The 15,522-nt window shown below is 32.5% G+C and overlaps 1 protein-coding gene across 8 annotated transcripts in view; it reads right to left on the bottom strand.

Moving 5' to 3' along the window:
• The window catches only part of LOC142341591 (uncharacterized), a 499,295-nt gene that overhangs the window by 400,053 nt on the left and 83,720 nt on the right, over window positions 1-15,522 (bottom strand). The window contains exon 1 of one of the 8 annotated variants that reach the window (XM_075392652.1): window positions 22-223. The exons of the other annotated variants lie outside the window; for them this stretch is intronic. Coding sequence (XP_075248767.1) covers window positions 22-88 — 67 coding nt within the window. The 5' untranslated portion in view covers window positions 89-223. Of the gene's footprint in view, window positions 1-21; window positions 224-15,522 lie in introns of those variants that run through there. 8 annotated transcript variants of the gene reach the window in all.

Raw genomic sequence — 15,522 nt, 5'->3', positions numbered from 1 at the left:
AGACGAAGAGTAGGTAGGTACCTGATGATTCTGATCTTCTATGGATGTTCAAGTGCTCTGTGGGATCTGCAAGTGCTGACGTCGCCATTTCTTTCTACCTTTTAGCTCAAGAATTCTGTTAGATATCAGCTTATCTGCTGAGAAATTGTGCACCAGCGCGCTCTAGTTTTGTACGGATAAGCTTTACAGCTGTTTACAAGGTAGCTCAAATCTGTGTGGTATTAACGGATTTGAAATTCTGATTGTCAGTCAAACTCAAAGACAAATTCCACCACATTTATCTCAAAAGTCTCAAGGTCAAAATGCCCCCCCCCTGCCGAGATCCTGAGATGAAAATGATAAAATTTCTGAGCAATTCAATCTTACTTGAAAACTGTTTATTCATGAACAGATTGTTTTCAATTCCAGACAGATATTCTGTCACTTATAACTCGGTCAAATAACTTAATTGGTTATCTTTTAATCCAGGGCAACGCTTTCTAAGTTCGTTACAATACTTAGGGTCTGATTATAACAGAGATATATATATATATATTATATATATATATATATATATATACATACATATATATATTATATATATATATATATATATATTATATATATATATATATATATTTATATATATATATATATTTATATATATATATATATATATATATATATATATATATACATATATACATATATTATATATATATATATATTATATATATATATATATATCGACTGCATCGAATGGTTATATTTGTCTTCTTCTTATACAAAATTCTAGAATTTCGCCCAATGATTTAAAAAAAAACATTCACTTTTTTCAATTGGATTATTCCAAAAAAACTATCAAAATTAAACCGGCCATTATAGCAACATGAACGTCTGCTTCGCAAAGACTTTTGTTCTTCCGACTCGCTTAAATGGAGTGGGAGTTAAATGTTCTTTTGTTTGTATGTTCAATCAATTCTGGTCGATCAATATTTTCGACGTAAACATGATGTATCATCAGAAAACTATTTGTTTGAGCGTAAAATAAATTAATTGGAAGATTTTCGATTTCGATATATTTTAAGGGGTCATCAAAGTTTAAAGTTTTGTGCTTCCATCTAATCTTTATTATATTTTTTCATTTATGCTTTTCTTTTTATTGATTTGTAATTGTGTAAAAGAGCGTTATTGGTTTCAGCTCTTCAAATTAAAGCTAGGAAGCTCGGTAATGTGCGTTCGCAGATTAAATTCCGACCCCGCTCATCAACATTCTTGACTTAATTGGGTGAAGAACAGATAAAAATTATTCAAAAACATATATAACGTTCAACAAACTCTAAAAAATTAAGAAAGGGCCACATTAGAGACCCGATGAAATTTGTTAAGAAGGCTACGAGAGAAGACAATAAAGAAAATCAAAAAACATACGTGAATTACGGCCAAAACTCGATGTCCAAAATTGCAAAAAATAACAACAAAATCAAACCCGCATCAGATAAAACCTAAACAAAACAAATTAAACTGTTCTTCAGTGGAAAAGATATGGAACCTGTCCTCAATGGGACTGGGTAACAGTTCGACAAAAAGAGCAAAAATGTGGGAAAATCAAAATATATGTTTTTTTTTAAAAAACAATTAATTCCAAACGGATTGATGCCAATAGGTAACTGAAACCACTAAAAAGTTTTATATCTACACTAATTTATACTAATTGATGCCAATAGGTAACTGAAACCACTAAAAAGTTTTATATCTACACTAATTTATATCTACACAAAAAGCAATTGATACCTGTCATTCTCCAGTGTAGGCCGTACAACTACAATAAGAAAGACAAATACATTCGAAAAGTACGTTTCTTTTTTTGAAAACAAAAAATTTCAATTTGATTAATGTCATCAGATAGAAACTGAAACCACTAATATTCAATTATTTCTACTTAGAAAGCAATTGAGACCTGTCGTTATCCAGTGAATGTCATACGACTACAAACAAAGATAATTACCGGCAAAAACATAACGTTCAAATTAATTTGCGCGAGAATGGCAGTGAAGCAAGCCTTTAAAACCATAAGTTTGTCACATGAAACATTAAAATGTTCAATTGCACAATATTTCAACGCCAGTGGAACCTACCATTAATATTAAAATTCACAGAGAGAACAAAATCGAAGAAAATGTAAAAATATACAAAAGTCACAGAGAATATTTGAAATCTCGTAGTAACAAAGCCGAGAGACAATTGATTGAAACACTAAAGCCGTTATAAAGAATAAAATATTCACTGCAAACAGGCTCTGACCTGTTTTCCAAAGACTAAGCTACAAATTGACCGACGAACCATTAAACAATTTTGCAAAACTCAAAAATCCAAACGTGCTTTTGAAAAAATTCATAATTCATAACAGAGATATGATTTCAACTAAAATGGATATTTTAATAAGCAACACCTCAAAAAGCCAATTGGTACCTGCTACCATAACATGTTATCGGCAAGAAATTAGAATTTATCTGTAAATCATCAATTGCTTCTCACCTGAACATCAACGGGTCTTCATTGTAAAAGGACTACGTAGAAACGATAACAAAAAACCCAAAAATTGAACAGTATCGAACACTCGAAAACTTATGAAATTGAATTGTTAGAGCAATCAGTCCAAAAACATAACCAACATACAAGTTTTTGTTTGAATCAACAAAAGTAGTTGAGACTACTTATTAATGAGGTTTAGTTGCATGATGACAAAAATTAGAGCAAAATAGAGACATTTGCAAATTTTTTCGCTTTTTTTTAAAATAAGTTAACTTAAAAGTCATTACAAAAAATAGCTAAGAACTGAAATTGTTATATAGCTTCAATTACACGCCTTGAGGAAGCATTATCAGGTTTATGTCGTTAGAAGATAAAAAGAAGGACCAACAGTGGCAAAAACAAAAAAATGTTCTCTAAATTATTCAAGAGACCTGTGTCTTAGCCCATGAAAACATAAACTAATGAACAAAAGTTTAGCGTATTCATTTGTGCGTTGTTCCAAGGCTCGGCATTTTTGAACTATGATTTTCATCAATTCGACTTTTCAACAATGTGATAATTTGACAAGGAAACAAAACGAACCCATAAAATGTGCAATTACTCAAAATTGAGTTCAAAAACTCTTAGTATCATAACCAAAAATCCATTGATTACGTTCAACTGGGACTACGCCAGAAGTTGAAAGAAATAAAATAAAATTGTGCCAATGCTAAAAAACTCACAGCCATTTTCTTATTTCAAATTTATTTGAAGTCACAGAAGACATTAGATAACATCTGAAATCATTGTCTAGATTGCCTAATAACTTTTGATGAAGCCGTTTGATTTTTTGATAGGGGAGATTAATATATTAGAGTACAAAATTACAAAAAATGAACGCAAAACATAAGAAAGCAAAACATACGAAATTTCGAAACCAACTCTAAAACCCTCATAATTTTTTCATGAAATCGGTTTTTACAAATAGTATCCGTCAAAATTTGAGACCTGATTTGAATTTGTTGTTTTTATTCAACATGAAAACAAAAAAAGCAGAAATTGTTTGGAAAAAAAGCAGCGGCCACAAAAAATCTAAAATACTTTTTGTCGTATAGATCCATGTTGAGACCAAAGTCAGCGCTGATAATGCTGTGTGGCTGTGAAAAAACTTAATTGTTCGGTTTGTTCAATTTGTACAATCTGTTGAGATTGTTCAAATTCTCAATGAATTTATTTTAGCAAAGAACTGGCAACTATATTTACTTACAGAAGACTCTTAATGGCCGAGAGAGTATAAAAAGCTCTCTTTTCGAGCATACGAAGAAAAAGGCTGCAGTTTCTAGTTGTGGACTTCCAGCAAATTTAAAGAAAGCAGGCTAAAAATACATTTTTGTTCGCATTTTTGACAAACACCCTGATTCTTGAGCATAAAATTAGCATAAAAACTCACATCGAACAATTCAGCAACCCTTCTCTATCTTTAAAGATAAAAGCAATAACACTACCGCTAATAATTTCATTTTTTTTTAAGCAAAATTGACAAAAATTGGGACAAAAATCACGGCGATTTCGAAAAAAAGCAACGTAATTCGGCCAAATTTTCACAAAATTTAAAATATTAATATCCCCTTTAATAAATTAAATTTGAAAAAATCTTTTTGTTTCCATATTCTACTCTGGACGAGCTTTCTAATGATATCACTCATATTTCTCAACGATGATTATATCGACCGGCCAAAATAGACTGAACAAAAAAAAACCCATTTGATTATATACTTCCTCCCCCCACTAAAGTGGGTCGGAACAAAAATACGAATGATAGGTTTGTACCATCTCTATGGACCAACTACCTGGCTAATTTCCTATAATTTAGCGCACAACTCGGCAATTATTAGCTAATTTTGGCTTAAATTTTGAGAGCACCAAAGCAACTAACAACATTAAGTTGGCTGTCAGTCATATCGTGGTTCTACAAATGAATAGGCAAGAATCATTGTTAAGTCCAATTTAGCAGCAATTTCTTAGAAGCGGTTAAACATTTTCTAGGAACTTTCGAATATCCATGTTTTCCTTGTAGAACACCAAAAAAGATCAATTCAACGACTAACCGGTTTTTTGCACTTCGTAGCTCCCACTTTTAGGAATATGAGACACTTTAAAACTTTGTCGCTTCAAAAAATTTACATTTCAAAAAAATTGCGGTTAAACTACCACTGACTGTTTTTTTGGAACATGGTCAATAAAACGTAATACTTTTTAAAACCGAATGTTAAAAAATATAAAAAATTTTTAACTCTTGAGCAGTGACGCCTTTTTAACCTTTTATGGATTTTCAAACTAATGCTTTAAATTCATCAAAAAACTAATAACTAATAACTTCATTTAACTATAAACTGATAATTTATTAACTTCAATTTTAGCCGAATATTTTAAAGGATATTTTAAGTCGATAAGAACGAACTATTAAAAGAGATTAAAAATTCTAACGTCTGCTCTTCTATTGCTGCTTTTACTGCTGTTCCTTTTCTGCGGTTTTTAAAGATTTTTTGTAGTATTGTCTCTTCAACTGTAGTAATGTTTCTTCTCTTTCGCGCACAGTAGAACTGGATAGAGGTCTGATAGGGTTTCTAGGTGTTTCAGAAAAACGATAAAAATATTTTCGGGCGAAAATGAGGAAAAGATTACTACTCGTTTTGAAGAGCAATTTCCCTTTTGATTCTCACAAACATGAAACTCTATTGCCCTGTTTTTTTTTATCAGGCTGCTTCAATTATAATAATTTTTGAGTCCATTTCGTGTTGTGAAATTTCAAAATTTGTAGCATCATTTAGTATTTGGCTAATGTGTGCCTAACAATCCACGTATATTGTAACTGTTTCAGAAGTTTGAAACTTTGCATTGAAATTTTGTTCTGAGAAAGCAAATTGCCGAGCCTATTGGGTTCGGTGGTTAACGAAAATTAAAACCTGACTATTATATCATTATTTCTGAAACTTATATGATATTCAACACTAAAAAGTCTAAAACTCAAACTCTTGCAAGCAAAAACTAACCTTAGATGAGCAATGATCCTTCTAAGAGATTTCAGTCGTAGTTGTTTTCAAAAATTAAAAGTATTGCAAAAATTAAACGTGGTTAGAAATGAATTCAAAATCAGAAGTCCTTAAATGTTACCAACCTGTCACATAAGGAAAATGGAAAGCAAGATGAAACAATAATTGGTGTGAAGTGCATAGCAACTGTTTCATGCCTGATTGTTTGTTATATAAGTTAAAGCATTCACCAGAACATCCAAAAATTCAGCTCAACAATTTACAGAAAATAAAGACATCAAATATGCTCAAGCTAAAGTTGATTCTAAGGTAAACTATTGGTTTTAACAAATGTCAAAATTTAGCATAGAGCGAAAATGTTCACAATAAAATCATACGTAATTCGACACAAAAGAAATTGACAAAACTTTTTCTGAAAAGTTACACATAGATGTTCTTGAGTACAATCATCACAATTGTTTCAGGTTAAGATTATCGGATCTTTTCCGTTTGTGCCCCCCCTGCTGATTGGGTGCATATTATTTGCACCCCCAGACGCACGTGCAATAATTTTGCTTAATGATTTACTATGTAATGACACGTGATCTGTAACTTGGGGGTGCATAAAGAACTTGGGGGCACAAACCGAAAAGATCCAGATTACAACATGCTTTCAATTTGGGATTATTATTTGAAAACATATATTTTTCAAACAAATTAGGTGTCATAACTTGAAAACTGTAAACAACCCTTAACAATTTATCTATCCCCCAACACTTTCCACTTGTTATTTAGTTCAAATTTATTGAGTTCATTTTTATCATCGCTGTAAAAATCATAGATCTAACTTTGATTTTTTATGACTTTCGTTGCCTAAACGTTGATTTCACTGTCATACATGAGTTTCACCCAGCCACAATTAATTGTCATGATAAACGCGGGTATAAACAACCCCTTTGTAAGTTATTATTTAACAACCGTACAAGCTCATAAAAGAAAACAAAATACAATAAACTCTTGAAAGCCAGTCGTTGTCTCTGAAAGCGGATCAGACTAGAGGAAAGATAAGAAAAACAATTTTTAAGTACACATTTATTAAGATAAATGCAACCAGTTACGACAGCCAAACATGACGCGTATCGAAATGTTTGTTGAAAGTATTTTCAAATAGCAGCAGAAAGATAAAAAAATTGGAAGCTCTGTGTTCAGTATCAGTTGTCTAACATTGTATTGAAAAACGAGAAAAACTGAGACGGAATTTCTAGTTGACATTGATGGAACACTGAGAACCAATCCATATTAGCTTATTTTTGCACAAACTTCAAAAGTTCTCTTTAATTATCAAAGCAACAAAACATTTCTGTCCTAAGTTTTGTTAGCTCTTTTGATTGCAGATTCTCCCATGCAATTTGAGAATTTATATTTTAATGACTACTTGGTGCATTGTTGAATTTTTTTAACCAATAGTTTTAATTGCAAACTATAAAGATCAATTGTTCGATAGAATTGCGTTACTTTCGAATTATTACTTTGCAAGCGGCTTCACTTATTTAGGAGAAAAAAGACAAAAAATTTCCCATTTTTGCGTATTGTTCTACGAGCGTTTTAATGAAAAACAGATACAAGAAAAAATTTTAAAGCTGCCATATCTTTGTTGATTTTTTTATTTTTTGGTTTGTTTGACACTGATCAGAGTAACTTCACGACAAAACTAGTCAAACCTGAAATTTGTTCAATATTTCTATTAAAAATAAAAAATCGACAGTCAGCTTGGTGTTGTTTTGACTTTTTATCATTCCGATATCGTAGTTTCAGAAGTTCTGGTACCTTAAAAAGTAGAAGGGTCGTTTCAATTTATTATATCTTTATGGGCTATAGTTCTAATTTATGGTCAGAGAAAAATATCAACAGGTCATTGGTGTGCTAGAAAACCAGAATTATGAAAAAAAACCAAAAATTGTACTTCATGATTTCTAAAGCACATGCGGCTGAGAAAGATTTTATAACTTAAACTTTTGAACCGTAGCTTGACAAAAATGTACAAGCTTGTGAACCGCGCAATAAGCATAAGTAACGAAATTCCTAATTTTTGCACACGTTCAAAAGACAATGCTGTAACTGAATTTGAATAGTATTTATTTTTGAAAACTTACAGACGAATTAGAAGGTTGAAAAAAAATGTTTTCCGCCACAATATTGTGGCGCAAGATATTTTCTTTTCAACCTACTAATTCTTCTGTAAGTTTTCAAAAACAGATAATTTGTTAGGTTCAGTTACCGCAGTGTCTTTGTTTGGACAAATTAGGAATCTTGTTACTTATGCTGATTCCGCGGTTCACAACCTCTTTACAAGTCGAAAAAGCAAACCTGAAATAAATCATGACATCCCTATTTCGTATATTACACTGATCAGATTATGATTATATCACTTTTATCCTCATCAGGCGAAAGTGGAGAAAATGCTCTTGGAATATTTTCAACAAATCAAATTTTTAGGTTCTTAGGGGCATCAAAAAATTAATTTACGTGGTACAAAAACTTGATTTATGAACCTTGGAACTTTAACAGAAACCATCATCGTTAGAGAATCAGAACGAATTTTCTCAAACGACCAAATCTTAATCGTTCCCATCTGATGAATAGTAGATTTTCATGAACAGAGAAAAAGGGAAGAAAGCCCAGCGCCTTCATGAGAAAAAAGTAACATTAAATGAGATTAGAAATGTTAAAACGTTTTGCCAACATTTAGGACCTAAACAACGTGCAAAATCGCACAGGGGAATCAGAACAGGCGCTGTCAGAGACCAACAACTTGCCAATGAACCGAGAGAGATCTCCATCAGGGAGCGTTCTTCAAGTTACAGCTACTGTTGTATGAGGAATGAACCACAACCGGGAACTGTTTACTCCAGTAACACCCCTTTCCCCCGTCTCCCATACCCCTCCCCTCTTCCCGAACACCACTCACTAATACTACCCCCAGTGCGTTCATTCCCCACTTTGAAAAAGGTTTGGTCAGAGGAAAAATGTAGGAACCACTTATAACCACATGAGGGGTTGTATAAACAACCCCCCCCCCCCCCCCCCCCAAGTTCCTACTTTTCTCAGTGATAAAACCTTTTCATTTCAAAAACTTGTGATTAGAAATTAATGCACATCAATCAGCTGAATTATTTATTGTTTATATCTCAAAAATTATTTATATGAGCTTGAAAAAAGAAAATAAGTATCCAATACACGTTAAACATATAATTATAAGGGTCATCAAAAACTTCCGCTTTGGATTATCACTTTCTATCGGGGGAAGAAAACACTGCCAGAAAATAACCGACCTCTTCTTGCTATATTATTTTATGTCATGTAATATTAATACATCCCTTTTTGTGATATTCTAAATAATTGCTGTTTTATAACTATCAACCATTATCTGTGACCCAAATTTATTCCACGCTATTTTGCTAACTCGGTAAATTGTGAAGATTTCCGGCGACAACAATATGCGTTTAGACATAATAAATTTATAAATAAAGGGCTTTTAACTGAGTACAGCATTCTTTAAAATTTTATGTTATTAGGTTCAGATGCCCTACGTCATTGTACGCCATCCAGTATCAAGTACGATCTTCGTAACGTAACAAAGACCCCCCCCCTCCACGTCCACGCAAAATAACGCACCCAGTCTGATTCTTCTAGGAATTAGACCAACATGGTAGTAGGGCGGTTTGGGAATAAGTCCCAATTTAAACACTGAAATGTCTTGACGATTATTTTTGTCGTTATAGTTTCATGTCAAGTCCCCCGAGCAGCTAAGGGGGAGCTAGGGATTATTTCGGTGGGGGTATTTTTCCTTTTTTCCTTGAACTTTCTTACCGCCTAAAAATGGATGGTGTAATTTTTGGACTCTGCGAGTTTTGTTTCAAAACTGGAACCATCTATATGCTCTCAAACTGCTTTCAAAATAAGCGTGAATCCCTAACAAAACAATATTACAAGAAAATATACTCTCAGTAACGAAAACCAGTACTGAAAAGTCAAACATTCTATTCAGAGGCCATATAAGGAGCTAATTAGTATAATATAAGAAAAATGCTTTTCGGATAAAAACTTCTCACAATTTTCTTAAATAACTACCCAAACTAACCAATAACCAGTGAGACAAAGAATAGTTATTTAATATATCTTTAACATCTTTAATGTCTCATCACATAGAAATTAATGTCACAAAAACAGAATTTAACACCAAAAATAATAGAAAACCACAAATTGGACAACCAATGATGCATACAAATTCTCGCAAAAGCTAGAGAGAGACAGAGAGAGAGAGAGAGAGAGAGAGAGAGAGAGAGAGAGAGAGAGAGAGAGAGACGAAAAAATCCAAGAAGCGGTACAATTTGATAGAGAACATAGTTACCGGCTATCAGCAAATAGTGTGCGCTGCACCTCAAAATTCAACAACGACTGATTTGATCTGTTTTGCCCAAGCACAAAAAACACGAAATAGCAAGAGGGATAGTAATTAACATAATCTATCTAAAATTAGAAGCAGGTAACATTGAAGATTTAACTAACAAAATTTTAAAAGAATATTTAATTTTCATTTTCGGCTCCACTTTTAAAATCAGTTGCTGTTCTATAGTTGCAATAAATCTATTTATACTATTTATCTTTGCAAAAAATAATTTAAAAGATTTAAAAATGAAGAGCTAGTACATTCATTACGTCGCCAATCCTACATTTTGAGCCAGCAAATTTGCTTGCTGGAATCAGCATTGCAAATTTGCTTGTTGGAGTGAGCGCTGTCCGGTATCCCATGTTTTAAGATAAGATTTTATAGACTCTTGCGGAAAACAGTAACAGCAAGGGAAAATAGTTCAAATTTGCTCAAAATTGAACGAATTTGTCGCATATGTCCGCGATTGCGGAACTTCATAACGCACGAGAAAGGCGGACAGGTCGCTATTGTCCACTATTACGTCCCTAAAATCTGCGCTGGGGTAACTAATTTCCGCAGTTTTTGAAGTCTTTGTCACTGTTGTCCGGGTCGCTAGGTTTCGCATTTTTAATGTCAATATTATCTGTAATTTTTATCCGTGTCTTTATCAATCGGAACATTAAAGTCACTAATCTCCAAGGCGCTATCGTCCGCAATTCATGATATATTATCCTCGGCTTATAGTTAGAAATTAGCCTTTTATTCCTTTATTTTTTTCACAAAGAAGGGAAAACATCGTCCCTAAAGAGTCGGGATAGATTCCAAATGCAAAAGCTGATAGATGAGAGATTACTATCGGAGAAATAACTACAATTAAAAACTGATTAACAGAAAGTGATAAACTCTATGACGGTTTTTCAATATAAAAATACCTCAGTAAATTTTTTTTTAATCAATACCAATTGTAATTAAATAAATCATCATGTTTCAGTTCCTGTTGGATTGATCTGAGAAAAACCAACTGAGAAAGCAGTCTATATAAAAAGCCTGTTAGTAATGAGTTTCATGGTGGGGGATTTAACTACATGTGAGGGGTTCTATCAAAATTTTCGATGATTGGATAAAAAATGAGGTTAATGAATGAGATAGAATGAAAAAAAAACAACTAAAACAAGGAAACTAATCCAGCGCAGAACGGAATCAATAACAAATAAACAGAAGTATAAATTAAGATAATTGCTTGAGGGTTTTCAATAATTTAATCAAAGGACCAACTTTATCTATAAAGTGAAACTGCACTGAGGGACTTTTATCAAGATAATCATAATACTAATTCTATCCATAAAGAAAAACTGCACTGCGGGGTCTTTAAAAATAATCAAAATGCTAGTTTTATCTGAAAAAACTAATAAAAAACAGCACCAAGGATTCTCATTAAACCAATGAAAAGACTACTTTTATCTATTAAAAAACAGCACTGATAGATTCGTGTTAAAATGATCTGACGCTAATTATAATAAAATCTTGTTTCGGATGCTTCAATTAGTGTTTGAAGCCATTAAAATGATTGCCGGAGAGTCCAGTTTACTCTCAGATGATCTATAATAATTTGACAAACAGCGGTGTGTTAATTGCAGCTTATTCTTTGTACGCCCTAATCTGAATTGTGGACAAAGCTGGCAAATTTCTGTCCTTGATTTTGTAAATTATAAATTAATCAATCTGCTCAGCAAATTTAAAGCGCAGCATAAACCTGAAATGGAACCAATAACTATGCTGAAAATTGCGGCCATTGATGACGATTCTCCAGCTCATCAATTGCGGACTTTTGTGACATAAAACGTGAAGTTTCGAGATCTGTAGCGGAATTTTGTAACGGTTGTCCACAGCTTTTCTTGTTACTGTTTTCCTCATTTTGACCAATTTTATCCCACGCAAGATGATGTGACAAAATATTGTCACTCATTTTTGCAAACGCGGACTCCACTGAATTTGCAGGATTGGCGACCTAATGTTACATAAACTAGTTAAGTTTCAGAAAAAAATTGGTTTAAAAGTATATTCGGCAAAAGTGATATTTCTTACAGTCAGGGCTATATTAGCGACTGAAAGCTTCCGGGACCTCTGTAACACGAACAAAGGAACCTATTCTGAATTAAGAGTTTTTTAAAAAGATAAAGCATCAATCCAACAGTGCTTTCGCTTCGCTCTGTACAGAGATTTTTGAACTTTTTTCCTTGTTCAGTTTTATATAGCCTAATTGTGTTCATATAATTTAGAAACTGTTTAACAATTTATTCATTAGTTTCAAGCTATAAAATGGTAAAATCTAAAAGTCAGGGAACAGTTCATCCAAAACTTTATTTTTCTCTCCATTTGAACTTATTAATAATGTAACAGGGGTTTTGAGACCATATCAAAATTTTGGACTTTTCAAATGCATGGCAACAATTATGAGTTCAGAAGTATACATGTTTGAGGTAACTGTGTTATATTGTTCCCAATTGACAAAAAACAATTTGTGCAAATTGCTACTATTAATTACAATAAGGTGTGGCTGATAGAAAGATCGATATCAGCAAAAAGACAAATACAAGAATGCGGAAAATAAGTTGCTTTCAATATACAAATTGTCCATTTCTGCGTCGCAAAAATTACCTTCCTCAAATTTTCTTGGTTGTCTTAAGGAGAATCACCGAAGTTAATTGTATCAGCAAATTTAAACAGCCACGGTGTTTTAAAAATTAGTCTGAAATTTAGTTTGATAGGCAGTTGTAAGTAATCGATAGAAGTTTTCGCGAAGAGATGATGGCGTCAGTTGATTTCGTGATTTGGTTGTCAATTGCTGCTTAAAAAACCAAACTGAAACTGTTTGACATAACCAGCATCGAATTGGCCACTAAAAAAACCGTTCAAAACGATTACAAAACTTTGAAAACAACCTGCAAAGTACTAATTTAGCAACTGGAGAATAAAGAGTGGAAACACTAATTTTGCAGGAATAGGGGCAAAAACCCCTAATAGGTTTCATTCCTTTAATTTTCACAGATTATAACATTCAGAAAAATGAAAGCAACAAAATTTTATGAACATTTACTTTTAAATACAATGTTCAAAAGTTTCTGAAGGACAACGATAATAGAAAGCATAACAACTGTTCTATTCATATAAAAAATGAGCTTTGATTTGACTGAAAGGTGAAGGAACAATAAATTAAAGGTAAAGTATTATTACCTCTTTTGTTTTTGGAGGAAAAATATAAATAAAAAAATATAACCGTTTGTTAAATACTTAAAAGTTAAAAAAATTTTACTACAAATCAGGATACATTATTTGATATAAAAAAAAATAAAATGATCAAAAAAAGTCAGCTCATATGTGCTTCTAGATATAAAAATAAAATTTACAAGTCTCAATATGTAAATTATTTTTTCAAATTGATCAAAAAATTTTATCCGATGGAATTTAAAAAATTTCTTGATCTCTACAGCAGCTTTCTCGGTGGTTAAAAGTATTCTCTAAATATCAAAAAATTGTCTGAGATCAACTGAGAGCAAGTTTTTTCTTTATTGAAAGTTTAAATTGAACAACCAAAATAGTGCCTCGTGGTTTTTACTTCTTAGCCAGCTTTGGATAACAAAACTCAGATATCACGATAACATGAATGATGAATGAGTTAATTCTGAACGTTTTTAGAGCCTTCAGAGTTAAATAAACAATTTGAGCATATGATTTAGTTTTGTGGGTTCTCTTATTGCAAAACACATTCTGAAAATTTGAAATTTAATTTTTTACCCCTCGACGGTCGTGATATCACTACTTGCATATATGAACTGGTTAAAGTATATAGAATACAACTGTTATCCAGTAAATTTGCCATAACTGACGATGGAATCTAGATCAGTCAAATTTTTAATTTTTAATGGTATAGCATCAATTTTGCTTCTTACCGCCCTAGTCTAGACATAGAATTTATGAAAGGACCTAAAAGTTCAGGGTGGGGGAAGGGGGTAAATCTTGAACTAAATTACACGGTCGGGGACCCTAGTAAAAATTGATGATAATTCTTTTCATGAGTCCAGCCAAATTCTTTTCATGGGTCGAGTAAAAGTCTTTTCATAGGCAATTTGAGTCAAGCAGGGTCTTTTCATAGTTACGGTTGTTTCATGGATCAAGCAAAAATCTTTCTATAAGTCTGTTTTTTTCAGCAAATTCGGAATTGTTTTACTTTTTGCTCTGCTTTTGTACATACAGCAGCAACTATGAGAGACTTCAGTCCCAATTAAAAAAAATTGGAAATCTGCCAAAAAACTTAAAAGTTTTTGCAATTCATGAGTTAAAGCAGTTATCGCAGCTGGAATATTTTGCCAAAATAGTTCACTGACTGAAACTAAGTGGTTTAACTGTAGAGGTCTTCTTCCCATTAGCTATGATGAAAATGAGACCTTATTCATTTTTCCTTTTCAAATTTATAAAAATTTTTTAATAAAAAAAAACGGTGCAAATTTTTGATAGATTGCTGGTTCTTCTAAATCGCAAAGGATGAAGGAGCATGCATGCTGACTATGTTATAAGCAAAAGTTAGCAACAAAAGTGCACGTAAAATATTCAATGTTCCAAGACACGTTAATCGTCCAGCCAAATTCCAGACGTTTTAATGTCCAGCCAATTTCCAGTACACGTTTTATTGTCTAGCCAAAATCGAGAACAGTTGTCTTAGTTCCAGCCAAAATCAGGGACATCACGCAATTTTTTTGTACTAAAAATCTGTCGAGGACAAACTTTTCATGTCCTAAATTGGTCAAGGACATTCTAATCAAGGACGTTCATTCTATTTTTTCTAATAATGGTTTTTTTAAATTTTATATTTCGCCGTGTTTTTGCAGCATTTGGAATTAATTGTTAATTCTCCTAGTATTTATGTAGTTTTAATTGATCCTGACGATAAACGGGATTATCTGAAACTGTGTGCACGGATTTGCCGACCTAATATTGTTCTTCTTTGACTGTGGTCTAGACATAACCTTGATAACAATTCTACAAGCGTTAGCAAAGTCAACCAGCACTTCCAATTCAATTAAAATTAAATTAAGTTTGAATTGAAAACCGAAAAAGTAGAAAAAACATAGAAAATCGGCAGCAAAAGAGGAATGTATTGATGCTCAAAATTATCATTCTTAGCAAAAAAAACTATCGAAAAAATTGTTATTTATCTGTAAAAATAACAAAGAAAGCAATAATACATTGCATGAAAACGAATCATTAATCACAAATAAAGAGCGGCGGCCCTCAAACCTAAATCAGTTGAGCATTTTTGGAACCTTAAAAGGATAGGAAAAGGGTGCATTTTGAGCAGCGATTTAGAGTTTTGAGCACCAAATGTGGGGCCTGACCAGACTACTGGGGCGTTTTGGTGGACAACCTCTGTGCTCTGTTTCAAAATAAAGTTTCACGTTGATTTACGATACTTTAAAGTCACTTAGTGATTCGTAAAATGATACCAAAAGGGCGTGCATGTTAATAAGATTTTATCATGTTTACATAATAATGAGCATAGCTTAAAGA

The sequence above is a fragment of the Convolutriloba macropyga genome, chromosome 6, assembly GCF_964194025.1.
Source record: "Convolutriloba macropyga chromosome 6, txConMacr16.3, whole genome shotgun sequence".
NCBI lineage: Eukaryota > Metazoa > Xenacoelomorpha > Acoela > Convolutidae > Convolutriloba > Convolutriloba macropyga.
This window is presented reverse-complemented; position numbering and strand designations above follow the sequence as displayed.